We start from the raw sequence: 11,669 nt of genomic DNA on the forward strand, positions 1-11,669 counted from the left end.
AAACCAAACCAAACCAAACCAAACCAAACCAAACCAAACCAAACCAAACAACCAAACAAGAAAAACCATTACTTTTGTTTACTTTTTCCCAGGGGCTCCAAAATTGGGAATAATGAGATTTAATTCATGGAGCTTTGATTTCATATTTGTCTTATACCTTATTCATTAAAACTAAAGCCAGTATAGTCAAAATAGGTTGCCTTTAAGATTAGCTGTCTTCTATTAATCATGATAATATAAAATATTAAAATATAAAAGCATAGAGAGGTAGTGCTTGCAAGTCTTGAAAAGAAAAGCATTTCTTGAGTTTGTTGTTTTGAGCATTTCTTGGGAAAAAAAAAATTCTGTTGTTGTTTTGAGACAAGGTTTCTCTGTGTAATCCTGGCTGTCCTGGAACACTCTGTGTAGACAAGGCTGGCCTTGAACTAGCTTTGCAATGCTAGCTATTATTTCCGTGTTTTGTTTCCCCCAGCCAATTAACTACCACAAACAGGGAGGGGAGTGTGGCCTCTCCTCAACTACAGACTTCCAGAAAAGAACTTAAGACTATTTTCAGAGCTTCTTTCTGTGTGGTATTTTGCAGGTAGGAAGTTTTAAGAGAGAAATGACCTTCACATTTCAATCAGAGGACTTAAAACGTGACTCCAGCAAGAAGATATCTCATCACTTGTTCCCATTGGCCATGGAGGAAGACATGAAAACAGTGGATACCAAAAAAGCCAACCGGATCCTAGACCAGGAAAAAGAAAACACTCGATCCGTTTGCCTTCTCGAGCAGAAGCGGAAAGTGGTTTCCTCCAATATCGATGTTCCTCCAGCAAGGTAAGGACAATCTGTCTCATTCGGTTCCTGCTCCTGCAGGAAATGGGGGGGGAGAACAGGTCCACCCATCTTGTCTCTGTTGCGCAGGGTCCAAACAGAGCAAGAGTTGCCTGTCAGGTTCTCTCTGCTCCTTTGACTTTGAAGCTGCCATAGTTGAAACTTACTGTAGGAAAAAGTAAATGCGAAAACATTAACAGAATGAAATGGGCTGTGTAAGGTTGAAGGCACTTGAAGGCAAATGTGCTCAGATCCTAGGTGAGGGCGTAGCAAATTATGACCGTAAGCTAATTAGCCCTGGCTTCATTCTGTTCGGATTATGAGACGAGAGTTTAACAATTCAGACAGTTAAAAGAAAGGGCGACGATGTGACAGGCCTTTGGTGACCTGCAAAGCCTTCAGTGTGTAAAAGTGCTTAGTGATGTCTAGTTGATGTCATGTGCATCTTTTCAAGATCTATCTGGGCAAGGGAGATGGCTCACGGGGTAGAGTGCTCTCCCAGGAATCATAAGGGCCGAGTTCCAGTCCCCAGAGGCCGGGTAAAGTTGGCTTCGGGGCTGTGCACATCTGTAATGCTGGTTCTCCCACGGTGCGATTGAGAATTGCCAGAAGTTCATGGGCAGCTAGCCTGGTGTGTGTATCAGTGAACATCAGAGAAGCCTTGTTTCAAGTAAGGTAGAAGGGGAGGCCCTTCTACCCTACCACAACGCTCAGGTTGTGTCCTGAGTTTACACTCACCCTGCGGCACGCGCATGCACAAATGTACACCTGGACCATCTCCTCCTTCACTCCTCCCAGCCCCCGCCCCCCATCTCCCCCTTCTTTCAACTCTTACCTAGTAGTGCTGAAGGGTAGGTACTCTTATGGCAGAATGGAAGCCGAGTAGAGTGTACATACATGACCTGCCACTCCTCTTCCTGATATTCTATGAGGCCCTATGTAGAAGCCCCCCCCCCCACGCCCCAGGCACAGGGCTTGGAGTCCTCTGGTTCCTGCTGTCTCTGGACTAGAACAGTGCCCAGCGCCCTTGCTTCTAGAGGGTCTATGAGCACCTGGAAGATGAGGAGGAGTCCCCTGTCTTACAGCAGACAGATTGCTTATTTTTTAATGCCAGAAACGATTATCGCGGAGCTCTGTAAGCTATTGCTTGGGAAGTCTTGTGATCGCTGACAGCCCCAGAGGAGAACAGTACCTGGTGGGCCAGGAATGAGTGACCCTTTCCCACCTGCTCATGGTTAGGAAATTAGCATTTCCATTGTTTTCTATATTAAATAGAGGGAATATCTTCTCTAGGAAATTACATGTTACTCTATCTGGCTGCCAAATTGTCATGCTTTCTAAAATTACAGGCCTCTTTGTTTCCTTCAACCTCTGCTTGCCAATTTTGTATATCTCTTACTTCAGTTCAACTGTTTGTTACTATTTGCTCTTGTATGATTTTTGTATGAAATGCTTAATTAAGTTATTAAGGATTAGTTTCTTCCGTGCCTTCATTGTGAAGTTTTTATAGTGCCCTGAAGCAGGTACACACGTTAGTTTAGCTCATGGGTGTCGTTTGGCTGACTCATAGGACAAACGGCATGCTGGCAACGGGGAACGAGAAGAGCTGTGCTTTTATGTTCTTTCCAGGCCTGTCAGAAGAAAAGTGTCTGAGGGCTCCATGCTGACATGCCGTTCTGTAGGACCGACTGTGCAAACCATTTCCCCGTGGAGTCTTTCACACGTAATAAAAGACCTAGAATTAGTTCATGTTCTCATAGATTGTTGAAGGCTCCACCTTCCGTTTGGTTTTACCCCAGCTCTCACATAGCTCAGGCTGGCCCAGTACTCACTGGGTAGCAAAATATGACCCTGAGCTTCCAGGCCCCCCCTCCTCCTACGAGTAGATTATAGGTGTGTGCCGCCATGCCTAGTTTATGCCATGCTGGGAAAAGAACCCAGGCTCTGTGCATCCTAGACAAGCACTCTACCCACCAGCCCCCCCGCCCCCCCCAGATTTAACTTGATTTTACCCCTGGTACCTTGGGAAGGAAAATGTCTTCTGCTTTTCTTTTGTCTAATGCTGGGCTGCAGACTGTTTCCTTCTTTATCGTTATTAGCTATACACCACAGCGTACCACTCAAGCCAGTGTAGGGAGAAATTAATTACGTCTTAACTCATCAATATATGGAAAAGAATTCCCCATCGACAGGGTATAATTTAGATGAATTAATGTGCCTCGAGAAGTGCTGCTTCAAGTGTCGTTGTCCAGCCTCTGCGCCCACACACTTGTTTTCACTGTCGCAGTAAAAAATGTAATCATCACAAACACGCTAACCCTCGGTGAAACAAATTGCTTTTTTAATTAAATAGTCATGAAGGAATCACGTTACGCAGAATAATCTAATTCTCAGACGTTTTCTTCTGTTTGTTTACAGTCATTAGGTTATTTAGGAAGGGCCAACTTTTGATTGAGTAGATGGATATCTTGTTGTAAGGAAACTTTGAATCACATCGGAGAAAGGACAATTATAGACAATTATAGCCGTCAGCCGTATCTGTTGATATTTGAGTGAATCTGGAGTGTGGTGAAATGCATTAGAATGAGGAAGTCTGTATCAGTTATTAAATATGACCTATAATTAACGTGTATGTGTAACCCACACATGTATGTCTCATCCACACAAGTTTCTATCACTTACTCTTGTAATTCCAGACTTTGTGGTTTGGGTACTCCATAGAGGCAGGTGATTAGTTTAGGCTGTAGTATCAGTGGTGCAGAGTTCCTGGGCAAGTTAAAATTACCTGTAGTGATTCTTACTGACTCTTTTCCTTACTTCCTGTAGTTTACAAGAATGAAACTTGAAGTGTTGTTACCTATGGTTCGTACAGTAAAAACAGTGTTTGTTAATTGCTTTTCCATATCTTCGGGGAGATCTGGGAATCTTGTCCCACCTTGATCTCTGTGACCGACCATCGGATTCCCTGATTTCAAGTCTTGTCTTTATCACCAGGTTATCTATTGAGTCCTTGCTACCAGTGACCTAGAACTTGTTAAACACATGAGTGGGAGAGGTGCTTCCCTCCAGAAGCTTACAGCACAGTCAGATAGATGGACACATAAACAGCCAAGTCCAAGAAACTATTTAGTGTAGTCTGCCTTCTCATCAGAACTGGGTGAATTTATAAGTAAAGGGAATGCTTTACTATTAGGAGAGTGATTAAATTGATACACCCATTTAAAAGCCTGATTTGTTGTTGTTGCTTTTAGTATCCCTTTGAAGATACAGAAGAATGAAGTAGACAAGGAAAAACTTCAAACCTGAGAGTTTAATGTACAATTTTTGTGTGTGTTTAACTTTTTAAATTTTTTATTGCAATTTATTCATTTTGTATTCCAGCTATAGCCCCCTCCTTGGCTCCTCCCAATCCCTCCCTCCCTCCCTCTTTTCCTCCCATGCCCCTTCCTGAGAGTCCACTGATAGGGGAGGTCCTCCTCCCCTTCCATCTGACCCTAACCTATCAGGTGTCATCAGGACTGTCTGCATTCTCTTCCACTGTGACCTAGTAAGGCTGCTTCCCTCAGGGAGTGATCAAAGAGCCAGGCACTGAGTGCCTGTCAGAAACAGTCCCTGTTCCCCTTACTAGGGAACCTACTTGGACACTGACCTGCCATGGGCTACATCTGTGCAGGGGTTCTAAGTTACCTCCATGCATGGTCCTTGGTTGGAGTATCAGTCTCAGAAAAGAACCCATGGTCCAGATTTTTTGGTTCTGTTGCTCTCCTTGTAGAGCTCCTGTGCCCTCCAGGTCTTTCTATCTCCCCTTTCTTTCATGAGATTCCCTGCATTCTTCCCAAAGTTTGGCTATGAGTCTCAGCATCTGCTTTGACACCCTGCTGGGTAGAATCTTTCAGAGGTTCTTTGTGGTAGACTCCTGACCTGTTCCCTGTTTTCTCCCTCTTCTGATGTCCATCTCGTTTGCCTTTCTGAATGAGGATTGATCATTTACCCAGGGTCCTCCTCCTTCCTTAGCTTCTTTAGGTGTACAGATTTTAGTATGATTATCCTATATTATATGTCAAGATCCAGCTATACCATTCCTAGGCATATATCCAAAAGGTGCTCAAGTATACAACAAGGACATATGCCCAGCCATGTTCATTGCAGCTTTATTCATAATAGCCAGAATCTGGAAACAACCCAGATGTCCCTCAACAGAAGAATGTATGCAGAAATTGTGGTACATTTACACAATGGAATACTACTCAGCAATTAAAAACAAGGAAATCATGAAATTTGCAGGCAAATGGTGGGAACTAGAAAAGATCATCCTGAGTGAGGTATCCCAGAAGCAGAAAGAAACACATGGTATATACGCACTCGTAAGTGGATAAATGTACAATTTTTTATAAAATGCAGTTTTCCAGGAGCCCGTTTGAAAGTTGCTGGCTTTAGAAAGTATAAATTTATTACCCCAGACATGCTAGGCTTGGCCATCTGAGAGCCAAGAGCCCAGACAGAATTAAGCATGCAAGCAATGCATACAGAAATGCTGTGGGAAGGCAGGGGGTGGAGGAAGCAGGGCAGTGCAAGGCTGGACTGCTAGGGAGGAAGAACAAGGAGAGTGGCAAGTGCAGCGGATGCTTTTGAAGCCTAACTCTGGCCCTGGAACTGGTCAACACTGTTCTGTGGCTGCCTCTCCTGCTGGAAACATTGTTCTGAGTGTTCTCTGCCCTGAGGCTGGAGCAGGGGCTGCTCTCTCTGGCAGCCAGGAATGTCAGTGCAGGCCCCTTGCAGGGCTTCTTAATGTTAGCGACTATGAACAAAGGCAGTAATGGCTGTTGCTTCAAGTGTCCCAAGGGTCATGCTTTTGAGTAAGGAGAGGAAACACATCTCGCTTTTGAGCCACCTGGAGTGGGTAGAGGTGCCAGGAGAGTCCCCTTGCTGTGGGGCCCCACCAGTGTGGGCTGATTGGTTTCAGGAAAAAAGCTCAGTTTCTTTGGGAGGACTGGTAAGGAGGGGTAGACTTGATTGAGAACTGAAGTCTTCCGAGGTTTCTCATTATTCGTCAGTGGATGAAGGTAAACCTGGACCATGAGCGTGGGTGGGAACGCATGCTTAGCAGTGGTGCTCTGATTCAAGGGCAGCATGCAATGAGTTGATGCTAACCGTGCAGAAGGTAGCCTCTGAAGGACTGATGTCTGCAAACCTCTCCTCAGCCAGTGGAGTCACAAAAGATAAGACCCAGCCTCTTCCAAAAGTAGCTGTGAATTAAGAATAAGGAATGAGTTCATTTGAGTATGCGCTCTTTAAGGTATCCCTAAGGGACAATAAAAACTCCATTGATCTTTCCGGAGAGTTGAAGAAAACAGGCTTCAAGAATATAGACAGGAGTTTAGTAGCCATGTTTTCAGGTTTCATCTACACCACATGCACCGTGCTGGCAGTGCCTCGTATGTTGAACTTGAAGTATTTCCCCATTCTGTGGATGTGACACATTTTCTTTGTTCCTCAGTAGTTGGTGGATGCCTGAGATGGGAGAGTCCAGAACCAGATCATATTTAGTTATGTTGGTTGTGTTACATCTTAAACTTACATTTTTAAGTGATTTTATAGGGGGCAATGCTAGACATTCACTAGGAAGGGCCACTTTGGTTATGTACAATGGGCTAAGGGGGGCAAGAGTAGACACAGGAAGCCCAGTCAGGATAGTACTTCATTAGGGCAGGAAGGTATCATGGGAATTAGGGCTGAGATGGAGAGAGACTTGAGATGAAAGAAATGGACAGCTGAACTGCAGTGTGAAGTAGAAGGGGGCCCACTGCGCCGTGCGCCATAGAAAAGGACTGGCTGGTTTAACAAGGATGGATCTTATCTTATTTTTCTCTTAAAACTACCAGTTCATTCCCAGAGTCATGGAGGAGGCTGGAACCAGGTCAGAAAATAGACAGCTGGATGAGCTGTCTATTTGAGCAACATCCAAAGGTGGGGGTGGTGCTTTGGGGCTTCTAAATGAGAGATGAATGTAAGATACTCTGTAGACATAGGTGCAAATCCAGCCATCAGATGAAGGATGAAAATAACAGAAGCTATGGGTAGGTGTCTCAATTCCCACTTCATAAACGAGTGGAAAGACACCGGAGTGTCAGTACAACACAAAGGAGCACATGTAGAAAATACATGGATGTTTCTGGCCCCATGGGGATTTTGTGTTTATGGGAGAGTATTAATGATTTATTGTCCTTGTTAACTGCGTGGCCAGAAAATACTTAATAACGTTAGATCCCTAACCTGGAAACAAAGCCCACAGGTAGGCAGACACTGATCATCTAGAACAGTGGTTCTCAGCCTTCCTAACAGTGCCCCTCTTGAATACAGTTCCTCATGTTGTGGTGACCTCAGCCATAAAATTATTTTTGTTGCTATTTTTATAGCTGTAATTTTGCTAGGGTTGTGAGTTGTAATGTAAATATCTGCTAAGTGACCCCTGTGAAAGGGTCCTTCAACCCTGCAAAGGGGTCAGGACCCACAGGTTGATAATGACCGATCTGGATTGTTAGAGCATGGCATTTGTTATTTTGTTTGGGTCAGACATTGCCTTTTCTTAGGTAGTACTGATGGCTAAATTTGTTGGACTTCATCCAAACAGCGATTACAGTTTGCTTATGCAGAACGATAACTGACTTCTAATTATAACCCTAATGCTGAAGAATGCTATTACCAAGCCAGTTATACTAAGGAAAAGAAACCCCCTCCCCCCCCCAAAAAAAAAACCCGAAAAAAAACCTGACTTCAAATGTTCGTAGAGCTAAGGGCAGCTCTTTAGCATATGACAGACAGATGATTAGGTCGCCATTGAAAGAAGACAAAAGTATTGTGGTGCCTATTGTTCTGTGGGGTTCTAACAGTCACTTGATAGATAAAAGATGCCAGTCTGAAAACCACCTTCAGAGACTCGTTAGCCTTTGGACGTGTAGCTCAGTATTTGACAAGTGGTCCTGTGTGTGTGTGTATGACAGAGAGGGAGGGAGGGGGAGAGAGAGAGAGAGTGCTTTTGAGTAACAGTCTTATGTGGACCAGGAGAGCTTCAAACTGGAGATCCTCCGCATCTGCTTCAGGAGGTGAGGGATCAAAGGCACTAACTACCATATCCAGCTTCTTGTTAACCTTTGAGTTCAAAGTTAGAAAGTAACCTAATCCATAAGCCATGTTCCCTGTGTCCAGTGAAAAACCCGAAGCTAGTTAGGCTACTGTTTCTAGATGTCTGCATTTCCTCCATTATCCTTTATAGCAAGGTCTCCTGTGACAAATTTGGAGGTAAAGGAGATAAAGCAGGATTTCTGTCATTTCTTTATTGTTTGAGATAGAGCCCAGGCTGGCCTTGAGCCGGCAGCAACCTCTCACCACAGCCTCCCCAGGAATGAGCCACCACACCTGGATTCAAAACTGCTGGCTTTTATTTCTGAATCTCAGTTTAGACCACCAGTTTCTGGGAGAGGTATGTAATGTTTCATACACATTTGGAACTTGTCAGGTTCCCAGCTCTGTAGCTAAGTGAGACCACTGAGAAATGTCATTGTAAGTAGTTCTCTTTAAAGCATGTATATTTGGAGAATGTAAACATACTCACTGATGTTGGAGAAGCACTAATACTGTATGATTGGTGGCTCTTTTAGCTCACTGACACAGTGTCCATAAAGAGAAAAACATCTTTTCCAGGAAACCTTTTCCTCCCCATCCTGCTTGTCCTACCATTTCAGAAATTCAAATGAGGAGTGACTGTTGCCTCTCTTTGCCACCCAGAGGCCAAAATGCTCTGTGGAAGCTGTACACATCTGTCCCATCATACTGCCAACGGGCAGATCACGAGTGACTGGGGACACTTACACTTTCTAGTGTCTAGTTACCTCGAAGTCAGAGCCTTCCAGGAAAGACTGGAGATCTGAAACCACACTGGAAAGGGAAGTCATTCAAGCTTCTCTTCTTACTCAGGAGCAAGACCTCCCTGACTAGGATGGTGGGGTTCCCGTCTGTTATTGTAGAGGACAGCTATCTCTTCCTGCCAGACACTCACAGATGGCTGCTGAGATGTAAACGTAGATCCGCTGCCCTCTGCTCCACTGCTGCTCACCAGCAGCATCAAGGAAGCTGTCGAGACAGAGGACTCTCCCAGACCCCACTTCCTTTCCTTTACCGACAGGGTTGTCAGTAATACGGGCTTTGTTTCCTTAATTTTTAACTTAGAAAGCTTGTGCTTTGTGATACAAATTGCCGCATGAATTTGGGGGTGGGAGGGAAGCCTGGGTAGATATGGGTGGGTGTGTTTGAAAAAGAATACCACACTGCTTTTGTGCTCATTTTACATATAACTTATTAAATCCACTGTTTCCCAATAACTGTGTACTATAGCCATTTACCCACGAGTGTAGGTTGCTGTCTAATTAGATTATGCTGCCTGTTGAGAATTGCATTTTGGATTTAGAACATTAGGCTATTCCCTCTGGATCAAACTGAGTAGTTATGAAGCAGAATTCTGAGGGGTGGAACTCAGAGATTTGCAGGCATTCTTTCCAAAATGTTCTTGTGTACCTAGTAAACCCTTCTGTGGAAATGTCTCCGGCAGTAAACGGGGGAACCTTTAACCATCCAAAGCTGGTGGACCAGCAGCACTGGGGGCAGGGTGGGCCCCTGGCCTGTGCGGATGTCAAATGGGAGCAGCCCTCAGCACTTAGGGAGCATCAGCATTCCGAGGTGCTCTGTCGTGGTCTTCCTCTGCAGAGCCGCTTCACGGGGAGATAGATACATACAACACGTCATCTCCTACACAGGTTCAGAGACCTGAACAGTCACGCTTTGTAACAGTGATAGAAATAACTGAGTTCTTTTGCCTCCCTTCTCCACGTAGCCCGACAGCAGAGATTTTGTGCTGTTCATATTGCTAAAGGCCATGTGATAATCAATATGTATATATTTTAAGACTTACACTTGGAAGACTGTGGCATAACGTTCGCCCTCCGTTCGTTTCCCAGTATCTTAAAAAGCAAAACCCAGCACTCGAGGAGCACTGCCCAAAGAGACTGAATATGAGCTACACATACACCTTCACAGTTTGTAGTCACTACTTTAAGAACAGGCGAAAGACCAGCCGTGATTAAATTTTGCCTTCTTGTTTTTTGTTTTTGTTTTGTTTTGTTTTTCCTGTGTAGCCCTGGCTGTCCTGGACTCACTTTGGTGTAGACCAGGCTGACCTTAAACTCACAGCAATCTGCCTGCCACTGCCTCCTCAAGCGCTGGGGTCAAAGGCGTGCGCCCACCTTGGCTGGCTGTAATTACTAAATTTAATCCAACCTCAAGTGGTTTTTCAATACATAATGAGGTTATTAGCGGTATTGTACATTCTTTTTTGCAGGCTGCACCTTTTTTGCAGAATTTGCCCTGTGTCCTGCAATGGGTATCAGCTTGGTCCAGATACCTCTCAAGTGATCAGTGCCATGTGTGGCTAGTGATGACTGTGGTAGCAGTGTAGCTCGGAATTAAATAGCCTTAGTTGGGAGTCTTCAGCAGCCTCCGGTGTGGCCCCTCACAGGTGATATTTACTTGTCACAAAGCGGCTTAAATTCCAGCTTAAGCAGGTCCCACCCTAGTTCTGGTTCTAAAATACCTTAGAGCAGCTCCATTTCTTGGCTTGAGAGAACTTCTTTAGTTACCATGTACCCTGTGGTCCCCACTGTGGTCCTCATTGCGGTGACCCTACAGAAGTACACATATTTCAGGCTGAAACTAAGGCATCTGTTTATGCTTTTTCTTCGTATACAGCAGTAAGAAAAGGTAGTTACTGCATATGACTTTCAAACTGGGAAATGCAACAAATATATCAAGTATAGAAAACTCCAGACTCCTGTGTTCAAGGGCTTTATTAGTTTACCGGCTTTAGTTGTTACTGTATCCTTTATGTATTAGCTTCCCTGTTGTTTGGGGTGGGAGGGTTCATTTATGGTAGCATTCAGCTGAGGAATTAAGGGATTAGGTTTGAGAATTAACATTAACTTGGGGTACCTAGAGAACCTGATGTTTATCTTTAGGTAGTGGTAACTATTTAGGTGCTAATGTTTGATTGGCATCCTGTGGGGATGAGAAGGTGGGGAGGAAGAATAGGCAGGTATGAAAAGCAAAAGAACAGTTAGACACTGTAGAAATCCAAACGAGGAAACTTAATCAGAACAGAAGCTCAAGAGAGCATGGGGCAGTGGCAGGAATGGTGGCAGACCTCAGCTCTGCCTCAAGTTCGGTTAATAGCACCACCTTTCTTTGCAAACAGTATAAACAACAAACAATTCACAACCTAAAAAAAGGAGCAAATCCATTTGCAGTTGCAGAGAGATGTAATTTCAGAGACTAAGAGCGTTTGAAGAGTGTGTCTACATCTGAGCACTTAGGAAATAGAACTGGTGGTCAGGAGAGGTTCACTGCATGGCCCTGCTGCTCTTTGGTCCTAAGGAATCTGACTGTGTGTCATCCGGATCCGTGGGGAAGGACACTTCCCAGTCTCAGCCACGCCTGGCTGTGCTGTAGTTCACCACCAGGTCTCCTTCCCCACAGTGCTGTGAGTCCAAAGCCGGTGACATGCCCTGGGTTTCCTGTTGTAATCAGCCTGGGTAGCAAGAACGGTTTGGGCTTGATTCTTTCAAATTTGGGAAGACTTTTCCCAGTCTTAAAAAAAAAACAAAAACAAAAACAAAAAAACAAAACAAAACAAACAAACAAACAAACAAAAAAAACGAGCTGGGCGTGGTGGCCCACACCTGTAATCCCAGCCCTCGGAGAGGCAGAGGCAGAGGCAGAGGCAGAGGCAGAGGCAGAGGCAGAGG

General features: G+C 44.6%; 1 protein-coding gene across 2 annotated transcripts in view; it reads left to right on the forward strand.

Annotated features, from left to right (window-relative positions):
• Znf704 (zinc finger protein 704) overlaps positions 1-11,669 on the forward strand; it is a 212,748-nt gene that overhangs the window by 44,345 nt on the left and 156,734 nt on the right. For both annotated transcript variants that reach the window (XR_008719666.1, XM_055603238.1), the window contains exon 2: positions 584-822. Coding sequence is in view for 1 of the 2 variants with exons in the window: in XM_055603238.1 (XP_055459213.1) it covers positions 605-822 (218 nt within the window). In the remaining variant the exon portion in view is untranslated. The remainder of the gene's footprint in view (positions 1-583; positions 823-11,669) is intronic.

This window comes from Psammomys obesus, unplaced genomic scaffold (assembly GCF_907164565.1).
Source record: "Psammomys obesus unplaced genomic scaffold, mPsaObe1.curated_primary_1811, whole genome shotgun sequence".
In the NCBI taxonomy this organism is placed as follows: domain Eukaryota; kingdom Metazoa; phylum Chordata; class Mammalia; order Rodentia; family Muridae; genus Psammomys; species Psammomys obesus.